At 34.3% G+C, this 19,917-nt stretch overlaps 2 protein-coding genes and 1 long non-coding RNA gene across 3 annotated transcripts; 2 read left to right on the forward strand and 1 right to left on the reverse strand.

Annotated features, from left to right (window-relative positions):
- The first annotated feature begins 3,577 nt into the window (after window positions 1–3,577).
- LOC126976783 (uncharacterized) lies at window positions 3,578–5,239 on the forward strand. The gene is made up of 2 exons (XR_007731981.1): window positions 3,578–3,712; window positions 4,345–5,239. It is a non-coding gene; the product is annotated as an uncharacterized LOC126976783 (long non-coding RNA).
- A 1,778-nt stretch (window positions 5,240–7,017) lies between these two features.
- Window positions 7,018–7,879, reverse strand: LOC126976584 (uncharacterized). Its single transcript, XM_050824983.1, has one exon. The coding sequence runs from the start codon at window positions 7,686–7,688 to the stop codon at window positions 7,077–7,079; it is 612 nt and encodes a 203-aa protein (XP_050680940.1). The 5' UTR covers window positions 7,689–7,879; the 3' UTR covers window positions 7,018–7,076.
- Window positions 7,880–12,632: 4,753 nt separating this feature from the next.
- On the forward strand, window positions 12,633–19,288 carry LOC126976474 (copper homeostasis protein cutC homolog). The gene is made up of 4 exons (XM_050824826.1): window positions 12,633–12,924; window positions 15,060–15,211; window positions 17,002–17,061; window positions 17,611–19,288. Exons 1-4 carry the CDS (start codon window positions 12,885–12,887, stop codon window positions 18,196–18,198), a joined length of 840 nt encoding a protein of 279 aa, XP_050680783.1. The 5' UTR covers window positions 12,633–12,884; the 3' UTR covers window positions 18,199–19,288.
- Window positions 19,289–19,917: the final 629 nt, after the last annotated feature.

A 19,917-nucleotide genomic window follows, 5' to 3' on the forward strand; every position in this document is an offset into this window, starting at 1 on the left:
TCCCTTAAGCTCTATAATCAAAGTTATTACCTGAAACCTTGATCACGAAGATGCAGTTAGGTACGACGACATAATTAGTAATATTCAAACCAGAGAACAAGCAATCTCTAACAAAATTACTGTGATATCTGAAATGTTAGATCACTTTCTGAACTCTACCAAGACAATTGATGAAAACACTAAGAAAATGAATGCACGCATAAAACTAATTGAAAATCTTGTAAAAGCTATTACAGGTGTTCGATACCGCCCGATAGAACAACCGTGCCAGGAGATCACAGCTAAAGAATATCTCTGCTCTGAAAATAAACTCGTTCAATATGCGGAGGAAACCTGTATCGAGCAACTCATGAAGTACCACCATAACCTATCACGCTATTCATCACGCCAGGTAGAGTCTGAAAACCTGAAAATCGAAAGAATCGCCCCAAATAGTTGGATAGTATAAACTCATATCTCAAACTTGTGACAATGAAGATTCAAAGGAGCGTATACGGGGAACATACTTTATAGCCATAGGAGAACAAAGCGATGTCTCCATAGACTCTATCCAAATACAAAACCGGCGTTCTTAGTCTCTACAATCGAGATATATGCCTATACCCATTATTAACTTACCTGTCGCAGATATGGAACCTGTACACTTAACCTTTCCGCATCAGCCGTGCCCGCGGGCACTGGTAATTCAAAAAACAATGAGAGCGGCTGTGCCGCGGGGCACTCTTTTACCTCATCCAGTTTTCACCCTTATTAGGTGTACAAGATGGTTTATTTGCCTACGCAGTTATGAACGAGTGAATTCCCAAACACATTTCGATCCGTTACGATTCAAGGCCACCAATATTCGACGTCATAGCTTTACGGACAAAGCACTTATGTGTCCACTTGTTCCCGGCCGGCGCAGCGAGCGGTCGTTATCAAGACTTTACACGAAGATCGTTCTTTGTGGAGATTTAAGCTTAATTTTATAATTAACATATACTATTCATTACAAAAACATAAAAGGAAATAAATAAAACAAGTAATTAACAATAATAACAATATTTATTTTAAAATATACCTATTTTTACACTTTTTTTCGAATGAAAAGTCTTTGTGAAATAAAAAAGAAAGACAATATGAATAATTTATACATGGTCTTATAGCTTGTTTCAATAGCTTTCAGTGACAGTCACTCAAATCACCCTAGTTATAAGCATTTTATAACTACACGTAAAATAATACACACGGGGAAAATGCCGCGAAAATGCCGGAAGCTTGCCGATCTATAGTGTACAGCGAGATCCGGAGCGCGCTGATGCGGAAAGGTTAAAAGGCATTAGATTGGATGATATTCAACATTTGAACTATATACTGAAGAAAAGTGTAACGAGTGTAAAAAGTGAAATAAGTGAATCAAATAGTGTCGCTATTTACTCGTTGTACGCGATCGTCATCTTATTGTCACTAATTTTCATTATGTATAAGTATTCCTCTGTAATAAAAATAAAGCTTTGTAGTTTGTAGGAAGCAGGATTGTCATTCGAAAGAAACTGAAAACAATCCGACACATCAGGAGGAAAATAGAGTTATTCAGAGGCCCTTATTATAAATGAGTTAACTCCATTATTCTCAATAATTATAGTATATTTGGTATGTAATATTTCGTCAAAAGAACTTTCCGAAGTTCTCGAAAAGCTGCATTTCCGATAACTCCGGTCCAAGGGAGGAGTTATATATCCTATCCCATAGTGCAATAGAGCCTTAAGCTCTCACGCTGGGGTAGAGCCTAACGCAGCACTTCTCTTATCGGTCAGCCCTTCCGGGCGACTTGTTATTGTAACAGTAGTTGGTAAGATAGTTTTAACTTTTATTCTGCATTTATATTTTAGTTATTAAGATCAGTCTTGCATCAAACTCTGTAAGCTCGGGTCGTAAATAATAAACTCTTATTTCGATTCTATAATATTAATTTTAATTTCTATTTTTAAAAACCCAACCGCTCGCTCCCGAAATCTAACTACCTACACAATAAGACTTAAGTGTCAAAGTAACTACATAAATACATATTATTATTAATTGAGAAAACATTTTTTACATACATATTTGTTTGTCTTAAGGTTTAGGTAAGTATGTAGGTACTTGTTATAATACAATTTCTAAATTACAAGATCAGCGAGACAATTGTGGGTCCATTATACAAATTAAATTAAAATCAGTTGAGACATTATTAATTTAGAATTTTAAGATATCAATTATTAGGTACCTACCTACTAGGTTTCGCCTGCTATGTCTCCATAATCTTCAAAGATATTTATTTTTTACCCGAGGTCACAAAGTGCTACTTGGGTAGGTATGTTAATAACAAAAAAAAACAATTATTTTACCTATGGCAGTTCATAGCAAAACAAAATGTCTACCTACTGGCAAAAGAAATAGAAAAACCGAGCACATCACAAATTTATTTTACAGGTTAGAATTACAATAAGTAGGTATGTCAATTTTTGTTGGTTGACTATGTTGGGCTGAGCAGTAAATAAGTAGGTATATCTACTATAAATACTAGCTGACCATACAGACGTTGTTCTGTACATTATAAATAAAATACTGTTTTTGATGAATTTGTCAATAATTTTTCATTGTAACATAATATGCTCCTTGTTGTTATAATGAAATTGTTTCACAGCAGAACTGTCAAACCGTGCGTCAAAAAATCAAAAAAATCTATGAAAAGCTATTTATAACAATAGATTAAGAAGATTTTATTGGACCTTCAATCAAAATTGTTTTTGTTTAAGACTAAAAAAAATGTTTTATGAAGTAGGTAGTTACTTCTTAGCTATGAAAAAAACTTTCAAAACAAGAAAATAATGAACTATGAAATCTAGATATAGAGAAGGCCTTTGATAGCACATGGCACTTCTCTCAAAACTTTCATCATTTGGGCTTCTTGAGAGTTTATGCAAGTGGACCCCCAGCTTCCTCACTGTGCATAGTATACAGGTCATTATTGAAGGTTATTGCTCAAACCCGAAGCCTGTGGATGATGGACTGCCCCAAGGTTGTGTGTTATGTCCTATACTTGTTTCATCTGTTCATGATATGTTATACACCTTAAACATACATTGTTACGCAGAAGACAAGTAAACCAAATGGAAGCTCAATATCTTCTATCCTTACATAAACAAAGACTCACTCTCAAGCATACATACAATATTAACACAGTTAATATTTGTTTAGTTGAACTAAATTAGTAAATTTATTTTATTGTCAGCTTGTTGTCACTTACCTTCACTAAATCCCCCATGACACAGGCAACACCTAGTGGGGGGGTCAGTACCGTAAAACGGGGTGATTAGGGATCCAGGGGTGAATAGGGTTAAATCAAAATTGAACCTGACACGAGAAATTAATTTGCTTACCATAGATTACTACATACTTTTTGGAAGAAAATCTTAGTAGAATATGTACTCTCTAGGCTGGCAGCCCCGTGCCACTAAATAAATAAAAAAAAAAAAATAACAAGTCAAGCCGTGCCACTAAATAAATTAAAAAAAAAAATTAAAAATAAGTCAAGCAATTCGGCGTAAGATTCACTACTGAAGTTGTTGCTCTGTTACCGGTGTTTTTTTGTAGTTCTAAACTTTCGAGATAAATATATTTTTTTAAAACTATTTGAGCTAGTTCAGTTATATTACGGCATATTAGTTATTTCTTGAGACGTTACATAAAGGTGAGTACAATTTAAGCGCTTATTTGTAAATTTAACGGTTAAAAGTGGGTGGAGATACTTTTTATCGAAATTTGAGGTGAATAGGAACGCCGAATGGGGTGTATAGGGATGGTTGGTAAGTTTAATAAGGACGCCATATTTGGTTAATAGTGACGAGCTTAGTGACTCAATGGGAATGTAAAAGGGTCAATAGGGACAGGGTTGTCACCACAATGTTCTTGTTTTATATCATATCAATGGTTACAAAATTAAATAACGGCTTTAAACATGCAAAGATTATTAATACATGATAAGTAAAAAATAAATTATGACGAGTAGTAATTATGAGGGGGTACAACACCTTTACAATTCAAAGAAATCGTTACTTAAGAAGTGGATATATAGGAAGAGTATGTGTTATGATAATTCTAATAAGCACAAGCTCAGTTTGGATAGTTACATGGTTCCATTAAGAGGTTCCGATGCCCACCTTCCGACTTAATCACCAGATAAGTTTGATGGTACTATTGTGATTCAATGTGAATTTGGTTAGTTATATTTTTTTTGCAATAGGTAGACAAACGAGTTTATATTTGTTGAACAATAATAAGAAATAAGTGCAATTCTATCATTAAAACTCATTCTTTTTTCAGATAACATCTATTTTTGGACAACGCCGCGTGATTACCAAACTAGTCGAAACACAAATTATAAAAAATATGACGATTCTGTAATAGAAATGGCACTACATGAGTACAATAGCTCTAACCTTTCCTTTAAAGATGTTTCACGGAAATACGATATACCGAAATCAGTCCTGCATCGACACAACACCCGTGTCATGAAAAAGCAAGGAGGCCAAACTGCCCTAAGACGGGCTGAAGAAGCGTACTTAGTAGAGTACGTAAATGTATGTTCAGAATGGGGATATCCTCTAGAACCCATTGATTTAAGATTCCTAATAAAACAATACCTGGATAAAATGGGAGTTGATATCAAAAGGTTCAAAAATAATTTGCCAGGTCCCGATTTTATGTCATGTTTTCTTAAAAGGCATAAAAATAAAATTAGCAAAAGACTCAGTCAAAATACAAAGAGAGCAAAGAGCAGCCGTTTCACCAGAAACCATCGATGAATATTTTAGAAAACTTGAAACGTCTCTTCGAGGCACACCACCTGCTAACATTGTTAATTACGATGAGACCAACCTCAGCGATGACCCAGGATGTTAGAGTGCTGGTTAAGAGAACAGTCAAATACCCTGAAAGGGTAATGAACCATATAAAGGGTGCCACATCTCTTATGATGACTTCTGCAGCCGACGGCACTCTTCTACCCCCATACGTTGTATATAAATTGCAAAATATGTACGATACGTGGCGGTTATAATAAAATTGGATCTAAAATTTTTATGGGTGATAACCTGGCCTCTTATTTATACTTAATATAATAATTAATATGTTATTACTTTAAGTATAGTATGTTGATTAAAAAAAGATTTTAATACTTCTATAATGTTGATTATTACAGTGATTTTATATTTTTGAATTCATTTGTATTATTTGACCTAGCTCTGTGACAACCCTGACTGTTTTTTTCTATTGTCCCATAGCTGATCTCTATTAACCCTTCTAAGAGTTTAAATAGGGATGGGCAACATTTTAAGCTATCATGAGTAATTCGTAAATTTTATAAGTTCTTTCTACATTTTATCTTATAGAGATAGTTTTAACTCAAGTTTTTAAATATAAATAACATAGGTTTTATAGAAAGAAATCAGAGAAAATGTCATCTAAAATCTAGTTGCGTCCCCATTGACCCCGTTTTATGGTATCAAATATTATTGTACATAGGTTATGTATTTTTATGAAAGTTTTGTATTTATTTTAAATGCAGATCAATTTTGAACTATAAAATTATTAACTATAAAAAATCAAAAAGAAGATATACCTACCTATTGTTGCACAAATTATTTCTATATTTTATTTTTCGTAACTATAGAAAAATATCAATAAATAATTATTCAGCAGCATATGTGCATTAATGCTCATTATTTTTGTAATTTATAACATATAAATTAATGTAAAATAACTATTTTTAAGTGATAAATGTGATATAGAGTTTATATTACTAACTTATTAAGATTTATAAATTATTTTATTTTTTAGTAAGAGTGTTAATGTTGATGTTGTGCAAAATTAAAAACCTTTTGAATGTATGTTGAATTTTAATTTGTAATAATATTTAGAAACTAAGATGTAATTTCAAGCTTTGCAAAAGTACTCTATGTGAATCTGTTAATAATTTATAAATAATATCATTGTTCTATGCTGTTTTAGATGATGTATGTTTTTACATGAAAATGAATAAATAACTGTTGTCAATTTGTTTAATTTCAGTTCATTTTAGTGCATCATTTTCAGTGGTACCTAACCACAGATTTATTATATTATTATTAAGTAGTACATAATTATACCATAAACTAAATAATTGGCTATGTCAGGAGAGTTGTTCAGTTGGCATGAAAAATTTGGCCTTAGCGCTGCATATTTCTGCATTTAAAGAATTTAAAATAAAATAAGTTCAGATGTCAAATTTTGGTCAGTCTCAAGGATAATCAGCAGTTAATTACCTATTTCCGGAGTTAGCTTCTTAAGCCATTTCTGTTCTTTCTTTGCCGCCAGCGGTGCTCTCATGGTATTCAAATTAATAAATAGACTGTCTACTACTAGACTACATACACTGACCTCTAATCTTCGCATCAGATATGGCTTTAAAAGATCAGGAGAATGTTGTTAATCATAAAATGTTAAATCACAGGGGTTGGAGTCGCTCTTGATGTCAACTATTGATTTGAATAGCCCAACATCACAATGCACAAACACAAGATAAAGCTAATATTGATTGACAGTTAACTAATGATTAATTTTACTTAAATATACCACTGCATTATTAATTACCCTATTCCCTTCCCTTCATTTATCCAATAATATATCATATAAACAATAATTTGTTTGGCCTTTTTTAGCATATTAATGTCTAGCACTTTGTTAGCATTATTGTCATAAAAATCTAGCATTATTCCCAAATACAAAACAGGAACACTAAGCACAATAAGCAGTTGAGTGCTGATGTTCATCATAATCTTAAAACTATATCCCATTAGTAAGTCTTAGGTCTGGCTCTGTCACTTAATGTATCCAGAACCCAAACTGAATCAATGGAACAGTAAGTTCATCTGGTCTTGATAGAAAGAATCCTTATAATGAAAAATCCAATCAAGACCCACACTAGATTAGGAACACATAAATATTTAAAACAAAATATAAGTATTATTCTTAATTTTTATTATACATTATAAAGAAAAAGTATCAGCTACATCTAGCTATGGAATATCATTGTTTTTGTTTGTTGAAGGCTCTAATGCAGTTATAAATTCAGTATCACTTTGCAAAGTCTTGAGTAAATCTTTTGTGTTGGATAAATTTTTCTCAAGGAGATCAATCACTTCCATATCTTTTCTAGAAAGTTGATATAATTCCTCAACTGATGCCAATTCTTCCTCCTCTGCTGTTAACAATGATTCCATCATAGCCCCTCTCTTAACTGTTTGCTGAAGATTACTTACTTCTTCCTTGAGCTTTTCAAATCCTTCATCTGTAACTTGATCAAATTGTACTTCATCTTCTGGTAAAAGGATATTGTGTGGTATTTTAAGCAACTTATCTATTTCATTATCTATAATTTCAAGTGAGGGTCCAGCTTTCTCACAATATAGACGGATAAGCTTGTTAGATGAATGTTGTAACGTTAGTTTATCCGTATCGTTTAAGTTTAAGGAAGTCTGCAGGGCAGTTACCATTTCCATTACACCACCTGAAATTTTTTGTTCCACCATTTTTCTGAGTGCGATTTTAAATCTTTGGCACCCGAAGCCAAAGTGCTGAGTCTCATATTCTTCGTCAGTTCCTCCCGTCCAGGGTTCAGATTTAATCATTCTTATTACAATTTAACTTATGACAAATAAACATAGAATTAATGAGTGTGTGTTTTACAAATATTATATATTAAACTATAAATTAGTATGCAGTATTGACTATTTATGAACTCACTATGTAGCGGTTGACTTAATTTAAAAATTGATTGTAAAATGCAAACCGACGGCGACTGATGACGTCTTGAAAGAGAGTACCAAAGAGAATTTAACAACTACAATAAGTTCATTGAGAGTACGAACGACAAATACGAGCTGTCAACTGTGAATTACAGTGCGTTCACAGTTATTTTTACCTCTAGCCGTTAGGTTACCTAACCTGAACGTTATATTGCCATATTTAGTTTCTATGACTCCCTCAAACAACAAAAATTTTACGGTATTGATGATTTTTTTTTCTTACAATATAATGATTTGAACGTAAAGTTTGTAATAAGATCTTTTGTTATTGTGACGGTTGTAGGTACCATTTCCAACAGTACCAAGAGAATCAATAACTTACATGATATTTACATTGTTAATTATTTATATGTTTACAAAGTTAAAGTCCTTCGGGTAATAGGTCTCCTCCTACATTTCCCAGATTTTTCTTGTTTTCGTTTTCTTTATCCACTTCATTTCCAGTATTTTATTCTCTTTTCATCAACCCAGTGTCCGATGGCTACTAGTTCTCTTGCCACTTGGACGAGCCCAGTTTGCAGTCAAACGCGTCCATCTCTCAGAGCAACTATCAAGCCTAAAGAATTAAAAAAACGTATGACTACTGATTTGGTTGTATAATATAATAATTATCAGTATACCTCTGGCTTGCCTTTTCTAAGCTATGCGAAACGCCATGCACTGAAAAGAGACAGACATATATCACATTGGCCGTCTTGAAATGTAAAAATTTTTAATTTGTTTTGATCACCAGTCTAATGACTATTGCGTGTGTGACTTAAAGTACTGCTAAAGCGGAAAAAAGTGAATTTTTATTCATATTGTTCATTTCCAAAAACGCATTTAAATTAAAAATAGCAAGGATTGCGTTTCTGATGTAGCGAGTGTGAAAAATCAAAGTAGTGAGAAATCAAATGTGGAAAGGTTAAAAGAGTTCTGACTGTATATTTTAATTGGCATTGATAAGTGTGTGGCGATTGCATCCACATAAGTTGCAGTATTGTTTGGAATGCCAACTGATCACATCAGAGAGAGGGAGACAGATATAGACGCCACCCACTTGACAACAAAGGACGCGAGTGATGAAGAGAGACGCTAACTTTTTACCCACGAGTGTCATAGGCTTTAACTTGCATTATATAAATTATAACTTATAAGTCACGTATATAAACTTACTTCTGTTAACATTCACGAGTGCAAACGTAATACACAAAAGTAAAGATCGAGTCGGTGGTTTAATTTACAAGCTCACCGACACCACAAGTGGTTTTATAAAATTATTTTTGTTATGTTACGATACTTTATTATACAAATAATAATCATTACATCCTTTTCATTATAATGTTTAATTCATTTACATTCCCAATCATCTGTTGAGTATGTGACATTATGTCATACGATTTAATTCCGTGATGGATAATTTTATTCATAACTAGCTGACCCAGCAAACGCCGTATTGCCATATAAAGTAATAAGAAAAAATCAATAATTAAATTAAAGTTGGTTTTTCACCTCTTGTGAAAGATATAAATATTCTAATTAGTTATTCATTTTAAACTATTCTTTCATTTTGATTTCTGAACGACGGGGGACACATCAATGGAAAAACAAAGTTGTTGTTTTTATTAAATTCCGAGCATTTTTATATTTATCCACCTTTTAAACCTTCTCTGGACTTCCACAAATAATTCAAGACCAAAATTAGCCAAATCGGTCCAGCCGTTCTCCAGTTTCAGCGAGACTAACGAACAGCAATTCATTTTTATATATATACTAGCTGACCCGACGGACGTTGTTCTGTTTATAATAAATAAAATAATGTTTTTATATGAATTTGTCAATAATATATCATAACATCAAAAATTACTTCCCAAAATATGCACCCTGCTGTCGTAATGAAATTGTTTCACAGCAGAACTGTCAAACCGTGCGTCAATAAATTCTCTCTTAGAAATTATGTATGGACACATCAAAGGAAAAACAAATTTGTTGTTTTTATTTAATTTAGCAGCATTTTCCTAGTTATTCACCTTTTAAACCTTCTCTGGACTTCCACAAATAATTCAAGACCTAAATTTGCCAAATCGGTCCAGCCGTTCTCGAGTTTTAGCGAGACTAACGAACAGCAATTCATTTTTATATATATAGATAATAATAGGACATCACCTAAGACTACTCTTGTCAAAACTACTTCTATTTAAAAGGGGTACGCGGGGACTACTTCTATAGTGTCAATATTCTAAGTTATGTTCTTTTAATAGTGATGGTGGCTGTGAAAAGATTCAACCCTCAGACAAAAACATTTTTGCCACTATAATTATTATTATTATTTTTTATGTCCTTCTAAATATGCCAATCATCAAGGCAAAATTATCAACCAACAAGGAAAATAATCGAAATGCAGTTAAAACAACATGTAAGCTTCATATAATGACACAACCTTAATACATCAAACATTTTTAATGAAAATATTTTTAAACGGAGATATTTTTAGGAGGTGTTTAGATACTAGAAATGAGATCAAATTTTATAAATTTTATTACACAAAAAATATTTTTTAGAACTAGAACTCAAGAATCGAGTCAGCGAATACAAAGTCGATTTTCCTGACTCGTGTACCAGAAGCGAGTCAGGCGTACTCAATTGGTATTGGAGTAGGTGTGTCCAAAGCAGGAATCGAGTTTGACTCGAGTCAAGCCGTACTCGGCACATCGCTTATTCGCTACTATTGCACTTACAGTCATTATCCGGTTGTGTACGATAATTTTGATCCATTTATGCAATAACGATAATTTAATTTTAACTGGTACGATAGCTGCCTGGTCTCAATCATATTAATTTTACAATATTAATATCATTGCCTGGCCTGAGGTTGTGAACACTCAAATTCAATGTCCATATGATGTTAAGCGGCACGATATGCCCTTATCAGTGGCAATATAATCTGAATTCACAACTGAGAGCAAAATAGCATAGGGGTAGCGTACCGCTAAACGGCCCAGGTGATATTACACTTGACACTAAAATTCAAATACATGTATTTTATTCAAAATAGGATTTAAAATCACTTATTGAACGTCAAAAACTACGACCCATTCCAAAGAGACTGCCTCAGACCTGAGAAGAATGGGCGCAAGAAACTCAGCGGGATTTTTTTATATATAATATGGATTACAATAAACATTTATAATTAAAGAGCCTGAGGGTGTTCGCTTTATTACCAGTCCGTGGTGTCATTAAGAAAATCGTTTATGCTATAGTAACCTTTCCCACACAATTGTTTTTTAACTATTCTTTTAGATTTCGTAACACATTTTGTTTTGTACATTTTCTGGCATCATATTGTAGACGCATATACATCGCCCAACAAAAGACTTACTAACTCGACCCAACCGAGTAGTAGGCATAACAAGTTTATGTTTGTTCCTCGTGTTAACATTATGAATGTATATACAGAACATTATCAAAAATGTATTGAGAAGCAATAGTCAAAATGTTTATTTCTTCAAATTTTTCTCTTAATGATTCTTTAGGACCGACCTAGGTTATAAATTGCGCGAATAGCCCTCTTCTGCAGCACAAATATTGTATTAATATCGGCCGCACTGCTCCATAACAATATACCATAGGACATAATACTATGAAAATAACTAAAGTATACTAATCGCGCCGTATGTACAACTACTACTTATTTCTTGGATGCGTTTTTTTCTGGGCGTAGAAATTTTTTGAAAAGTGGATAAAGCAACTTCGCCATCTTTAGTTATGGTGCTTACGGTTTTTCAGATATTCCTGAAACAGGAAAAAAGTTTTATTTTATAAAGCCTATTTTATTTTAAATTAAAAATAGCTGTGTATATAATATGTAGACAGGTATTTCTTACCAATAATGTTCCTATTTACATTTTTACCTAATCTTATCAAATGCTACCAAACGAAGTAATTGTAGTTCTAACTAAAAAAATAGAGGTCAGCTTGGCATTTATATTATTTATTTATTCAAATTAAAACCACTCAAGGCGACTTATACTAATTGACAATGATTACTGTATTAAATTATGAAATTATAAAATAAATTAAAAAGACAAATATAAAGGACATAGAACTTGTATATCTAATTGAAGCAAATGATTGATTATATTACTATAAAAATAAAACATACAAAAAACATCACAAGATAGTTACTGTACTCGCAAGAATAACACGCAGTCTAACATTTATGGTCTAGAATATCAAAGTTGACGCGACAGAAATTAAGTACCGATGGCGGTAATGCTAGGATATCAAGTTTCCACTAAAATTGGGAAAAATACTAAAGATGGGTAGCCCTAATTTACATACCCGTTATGGCGGCAACTTGTTAACGAACATTTCCAAATGGAAATAAAGGACCATTATTTTCTTTTTCTCTTTCGCAGAAATCACGCACCGATAGTATAATATTTCTTCCGCTACTTTGAATTCTTTTCGGCATGCTAACAGATGAAATATCACAAATATGAAAGAAAAACGCTAGGAATTTCACAGAACGACTCGACAGGAACACCAACATAAAGAAAACATATAATGACTTCTGTCAGAGGTAAAATAACTGTGAACGGACTGTATGTCAGTTAACCGTCTAATTTTCTTAACCGCATATGCTGCAGAACTAAGCCTATTCGCCAATCCTTCAACATGGGGGCCCCACTGCAATTTGGAATTAAGAGTAATGCCAAGAAATACAGATTCCACCGGTTTTACCAGCTCTCCATTTAATAAAATATTCGCATCTACATTTTTGACATTTGGCGCGGTAAATTTAATATATTTGGTTTTATGACTATAACAATAAGTTATTGGCATTACAGAACACTATTACCACAGAACATATTGTTTAAATTCTGTTTGCCACAGAACAGAACACTAGGTCTTACCGAACTCAAAGAGAATTTAAACACTACGTTTGTCGTTTACCGAACTATTACTCTCAAAGACCACATCCAGACTCCAGAATTTGCAAAAAACTAAAAAGACGGATAAAATCTGTAAACAAACAACATGTCCAGACAATGCCAATTTGGATGGCCCAATGACCCAAGTAAGCTACAAATATTTCTAAGTTACGTACCTAAATAAACACTAAAAAGTTCACGAGATGTGTGAAGAGCTAAGTTTAAGTAAAAACTTGTTTGTGCATGTAAGGCACTTCTAAAATATAGCACTGAATTCAGAAAGCGATTATTGATTGAGTTAAATCAAAACTACCTACTAATAATCCTACTATCCTACTAATATTATAAATGTGAAAGTTTGTACGTCTGGATGTATGTTTGAACTTCTTTAACGCAAAATCTACTGAATAGATTTTGATGAAACTTTACAATAATATAGCTAACACACCAGAATAACATATAGGCTATAATTTATAAAACTATAGTGTGATTTATACAAAATATAAAAGAAGTGTGATTGTTAGTAATTAATACAACTAGCGCCATCTCTTATCAACTAGCAAGCACAAGATCAATACAATTACAATTTATATGGCAAAGCAACATTTGCCGGGTCAGCTAGTAACTCAATATAATATGATATGAGGCCCATATTCGACAGTGCTTCTCTTGACCCCTGGTATCGCTGTAAAGTCAGTTTAGGAACATGCTACCTGATCTGAGAATACAGAGTATGCCACAATATATGCTGTATCATCACTGTATGATATATAATGTATGTTAACACAAGCCTTGCTGATGGTCGAGCTGGCAACAACAATGTGGCCCTATGCACCATAATAAGATTATGTTGCTTAGTGCTCCTGCTTTGTTTATTTTTACTTTGTTTGGTTGAAAACTCAAATTGACTGCCAATTCAATTAAGTTACATATATTAGATTTTATGTAACATCCTAAACAGAAAAGGTAAGTTTTAATCATTAACTTACTATGCTAGTGTAAAGTAAACAAAGTTTATGGTTGTAATGCAATTTTACCTTATTAACCACAGTTTATCCTTTAAGTATTAACCATCAAGAAAATTTTACTTTCTAACCTTACAGAATACTCAAGCTAAGCTTATTTTTTATTGTTTTATTAGCACATAGATGCTGAGGAGCGCTGCTTGTAACTCCAGAATATAACTCCAACTATTATGGCAAGACTGTTAAGATCCAATGAACAGTTTGTACTTTTTCATTTCCAAAGAATGAATAATTACAAATAAAGTGGTTGAAGCTGATACCTTGGAAAAGATGTACCCTTTCTGTCTCTGTGGTGTACATTAAGCACTTTAGTGACAGTGAAGTTATAAAAACATAAAAAAGTTACTCCAGTGGGTGTTATCAGTGCATCTTTAGACCATTTGAAATAAGTTGATGGTGCTGTGCTGTGATTTTTCTAATTGTGCCCACATACTTAAGCAAATCTAACCTACCACCTAGTGCCAGTGAAGTGTAGACAGAATAACAAACAAATATAAGGTAGTTGATAAATTATCGAACAACGATCATGTTGCAAGTTATGATGATTTTGTAAGTCAGATATATTTGTCCATGGTTACTCCATGAAAAGCATAATATGTACCTTATATTACACTAGCTGAACGGACAGACGTTGTTCGGTTCATAATAATAAAAACTCTTGCGGATGGAATTTTGGAAAATCCGTTCTTAGCTAACCTCTACTCGGTGAAAAGAATATTCCTACCAAATTTCAAGTCTTTAGCTCTAATGGTTCCAGAGATATCATGATGAGTGACTATATATTATGTGGAAATCTGTTATATAATATATATAGATTTTTACCATAAACTTCTTCAGAAAGCAGCATTAAAGCTGATTATAATAGTATACCTAATTATAAATCCTTATTTTTTTAAGAATTTGTTAATAATATTTCATAACATCATGAGTTATTAAGTAAAATTTCATTATAACAGCAAAACTGTCTAACTGTGTGTCAATAAACTCTCTCATAGAAAATATGTCCATACAAAACAAATATTGGAAATAAAAATAATTATGGGTCCCAAATCAAAATAATCTGAAGTATTCCCCATTAAAATCCGTTCATTACTTTAGGAGTTTACTGGGAACAAAAATCAGGACACTGGATTTATATTTATTAAGATGTACAGACAGAGCCTACATCATATATTAGCATAGATGTCACCTTACTCAACCCAACCATCAGACTAACATATTAGCACACATTTCTATTGTCTATATTTTGTTTGCAGTTTCGAGAATTCGGCTGGAAGTTTGTATTGATAGCTTAGAGTCAGCTATAAATGCTATCCGGGGTGGAGCTCATGAGATTGAAGTGTGCAGTTCTCTCACAGAAGGGGGATTAACTCCATCGGCAGGCCTCATTACTGAAGTTATTAAGAAAGTATGTTTGTTTATTATTAAAAAAGATTATTGAAATGCTGCTCAATTTATTTAGTGTAGTGGTAAATAGTAACTTTGACATTTAGTTTTTTTTAATGAAAATAAGGGACAAGATGACCAGGACATTCAGCTGATGGTAATTCATTTGATATATCTTGCTCATTACAATGCCACCCAGGATTCTTGAAAATACCTAAAAATTCTGAGCGGCACTACAATTGCGCTCATCACCTTAAGATATAAGATGTTAAGTTTCATTTGCCCAGTAATTTAACTATATACGGTGCTCTTGAGACCGAAACATTACTAGTTCACTGCAGAAATTAGCGCTGTTGTGGTACACATAATCTGGCTGGCATTCTGAGCCTCCCACTGATAATTGTGATTCATAAGTGCACTGTGTAACTAATTGTCCTAAATGATTGAAAATATATTTTTAAATAAAGGGTGCGTTTCCAGCGGCTGGCTTGCACCACGCCTACTTCTGCCCTTGAAACTATTCTAGGGTTAACACCACTCGACATACAATTTCAACAAGAAGCGACTATGGCGACTCGACATCTAAAGCTGTTGTGTGTACGGAAGAATGAAGACTGCCTAACAGATAATCTCTGGAATAGGGAAACAAAGGACTCTCTGTGACTCTGTGAGGCACCATGCGACAAGATACCTAAAACACATGCTTTTCATAAGAACTATCACATACAGCTATATGAGAAAGATGCTGACCAGTCAGGTGTAAACAAATTAAGAATTTACACAGACGGCTCAAAAATGGCTACTGGAACTGGTGCCGGCATATTCTCACAACTAAACATACACACTTCCATACCCTTGGGCACACACAGCTCCATCTTCCAATGTGAGTACGTAGCCATCAAGGAAGCCGCCAGCACTATATTAAGAAGGAAGGTACATGGCCACAGTATCAGATTTCTTTCTGACAGTATGGTGGTACTAACAGCGCTGAAGGGTACCACCTACAACTCAGCACTAATACACGAATGTCACCAACCCTGGAACAAGTTGCCTCTTATAACCGGGTAACTCTGCAATGGATCAAGGGACATAGCGGTTCAATAGGAAATGATGCAGCGGATGAGCTTGCAAGGCGGGCATCGGCAAATATAGTGACTGGTCCATTCCCACTTCTGCCACTGCCCTTCAGCCAAATGCGCTCATGGATACGCTCTCTCACCAACGACCTACACAACACCCGATGGATGAATGTCTCAAGCTGTAGACAGGCGAAGGAGGCGATACCTGGACTGTCGCCCAAACTGGCACGTATCAACCTCAACAGACATGACATCCGTATAATGGTGGGCACCATAACGGGTCATGTGGTCGTGTCAACCTGGAATGTGCGGGGGTGGCCAACCAACGGGCAAAATCCTTAACCAATACGAGGTCGCTCCAAGAAGTCTGCGAACACCCCAGGAATGTTCTGAACTTCTGGAAGGAGCTTGGCTGGTTGGAGTAACTGGCCATTACTGCACGCAAAATGGACCCATGTTAGTGGTGTAATTGCGGAAACAGGAGCCCCTATACCTACCATACCATACCATACCAAATGAAGTGTGAAGTGGGTATCAACACCGCAATCCGCATCTTCAATATACTAGGTAAACACATACATCACTCAATGGGTATATCATACTGGACATTCTATAATCTATAACCTCTCATTTGTTCAATATTTTTGGTCGGATAAGCTTATATATAAGTTTGTTATTATTGTTTTGATCCAAATCTGTATTGAATTAAAGTTTCTTAAACATTTTGTTTAAGGTTAATGAAATTCATAATGAAGTGGCTGAAGAATCCATAGAACATCATGAAAAAAGTCAGGTATTAAATTTATTTTGTGATGGTTACACATCCCAATTTTCATAAATTGCTTTATAACACTGACCTCTACTTTAAACCGCTGAACTGGCGGCTGTCAAAGTGCTTTTGTGCCTGTTTTACATTCGCCATTTTGGCGCTGTTGGCCATGTAGCGAGAGTCTGCGGTACTAAAACATCGATAGCTGGTGGGAAACTATTTACAAAATAAAAATGTGTACTTTATTACGGTTGATTTTTGAAGTATAAATACCACGAAAAACGGTTCCTTCGCAGCCATTTGTATTGTACGTCAAAATTAGTTCTCTGGACGCTCGCGAGTGGCGCTTCAAACAGGCACAAAAAAATTGCTGTCAAACATATGGAACAGCCTGTCTAGTGGTAGGTATTTATTACGTACAGGTCAGTGATTTATAACCTCAGATAGTTTATATGTGTAGATAGAGTCTCTTGCTGTTAGACAACCGAAAACAGGCCAGGAATATTAGTTTTGTGTATGTGATAAGCTACGTCTTACAATCAAATTTGTGTTAATGTGTGTCAACTTTTGCAGATTACTAAAATCAATGTGATGATACGGTGCAGAGGCGGTGCAGACTTTTGTTATACAGAACATGAAATAAGTACAATGTTAGCCGATATTGCATTGTTTAAAGAAATGCCGATTGACAGATTCGTTTTTGGCGCGCTCACAGATGATAAAGAAGTTGACGTTGACACCTGTTTAAGAGTAATATCAGCGGCCAGTCCGATTCCACTGACATTCCATAGAGCGTTCGACCTGTGCGGAAACCCAGAGATTTCTATTCAGAAATTAGTTAATCTTGGTTTTGACAGACTTCTTACAAGTGGTCAGCAGGGATCGGCAGTTGAATTGAACGCTGTAGATTTAATTCGTAGATTACATCAAAAATATAGCGATAAAATAGAGATAATGCCAGGCTCTGGTGTCAATTCTGGAAATGTTGCGGTATTCGTCGCTATGGGTTGTACCATTGTACATAGTTCGTGTAAAAAACGGCGTAGTGGCGGCTACGTTACTAACGATCTTGGTATGGGTTCTACTGAGATGTTTGTGACTGATGAAAATATTGTTAGGGATATGGTTAGATCTATAACTAATTGTAAGGGAACATCATAAATAACAGTTTTGCTTCATAATTAATATTTCTGTGATAGATGTTTATAGAACATGTACAATCAAGTATATTTTATAGAACACTAGCAGACGTTGTTCTGTATATAATAAATGAAATAATGTATTTATATGAATTTGTCAATAATATATCATAACATCAAAAATTACTTCGTAAAATATGCACCCTGCTGTCGTAATGAAATAGTTTCACAGCAGAACTGTCAAACCGTGCGTCAATAAATTCTCTCATAGAAATTATGTATGGACACATCAAAGGAAAATCAAAATTGATGTTTTTATTTAAATCCGAGGATTTTCATGTTTATTCAAACCTTTTAAACCTTCCCTGGACTTCCACAAATAATTCACGACCAAAATTAGCCAAATCGGTCCTGCCGTTCTCGAGTTTTAGCGAGACTAACGAACAGCAATTCATTTTTATATATATAGACTAGTAGACCCAACAGACGTTGTCCTGTACACACGTCAAAAATCGGTCCAGCCGTTAGGAGTTCACTAACATACTCATGAGCTGGAGAATTATATTATATGGACGGAATTGAGAATCTAAACCAATCTCAAATTCACTGAAACAAACAAAAAAATCATCAAAATCGGTCCAGCCGTATAGGAGGTAGTTTAATTGTGAATCTAAACCATTCTCGAATCCACCTGAAGACACACAACAATCTCAAATTCACTGGAACACACAAAAATATCATCAAAATCGGTCCAGCCGTTTAGAAGATACTTCAATTGTGAATCTAAACCATCCTCGAATCCCCTTGAACTCACACAAAAAATTTCATCAAAATCGGTCCAGCCGTCTAGGAGGAGTTCAGTGACATACACACGCACACAAGAATTATATATATAAAGATATACATTTGACTATAGCTGGATATACCTTGAGGATATGTAGTTTCCCGCAGGAGTAGCTCGCCACAGGAATAGTAATGATACTGCTACTTTGAAGTCAGCCTTGTTTATTTCCTTGTTCTTCGTTCCTGTTAACTAGTTTTTAAGCAAGACTTTTATATTAATATTTTATATTGTAATTTTATAATCTTTTAATAAATAAATTGGAAATTGAGTTTGTAATTGAATTGAAATAGTACTCGGCGAACTGACTTCAATAAATTTTGAGAAGTACCTGCACTCGCCACGCGTGATTTTGAGCGGGATAGCTTCGTCTAGAACAAAACAACCCAAGCGGACAGACACGCGTGGCTAGACAATTCATAGCTTTAAAGTCGGTGCCAACCCAAATGTAATAGTAGGTACCTACACTCGACACGCGTGACTTAAAACGGGATAGCTTCGTCTAGAACAAAACAACCCAACCGGAAGGACACGCGTGGCCAGTCAACCTTAATATAGCAAGAGCCCGTGAACCCCAGATCTACGTTATTTTATAAAAGCTGAAAGTTTGTCAGCGCATGCTCCCAACACAGGTAAGAACGATGGACCATTATGGAGTTTGGGTTACAGTGGCTTTGGCAGGTAAACGGTACTAAAGGTGATGGCAAAATTTTGTGTTCATAAAATGAAAACTACTGGGCCAAACTATGTAAAAATATTATGGGACCAAATGGCACTAAGAATACCGTAAGTTGGACCATAAATCTCAGAGTAATCGGTGTACATACATAAAAAAAACCGATCGAATTGAGAACCTCCTCCTTTTTGAAGTCGGTTAGAAATATCTGAGCCTTCTTTTGA

Source organism: Leptidea sinapis, chromosome 2 (genome assembly GCF_905404315.1).
Source record: "Leptidea sinapis chromosome 2, ilLepSina1.1, whole genome shotgun sequence".
Taxonomy (NCBI): Eukaryota; Metazoa; Arthropoda; class Insecta; order Lepidoptera; family Pieridae; genus Leptidea; species Leptidea sinapis.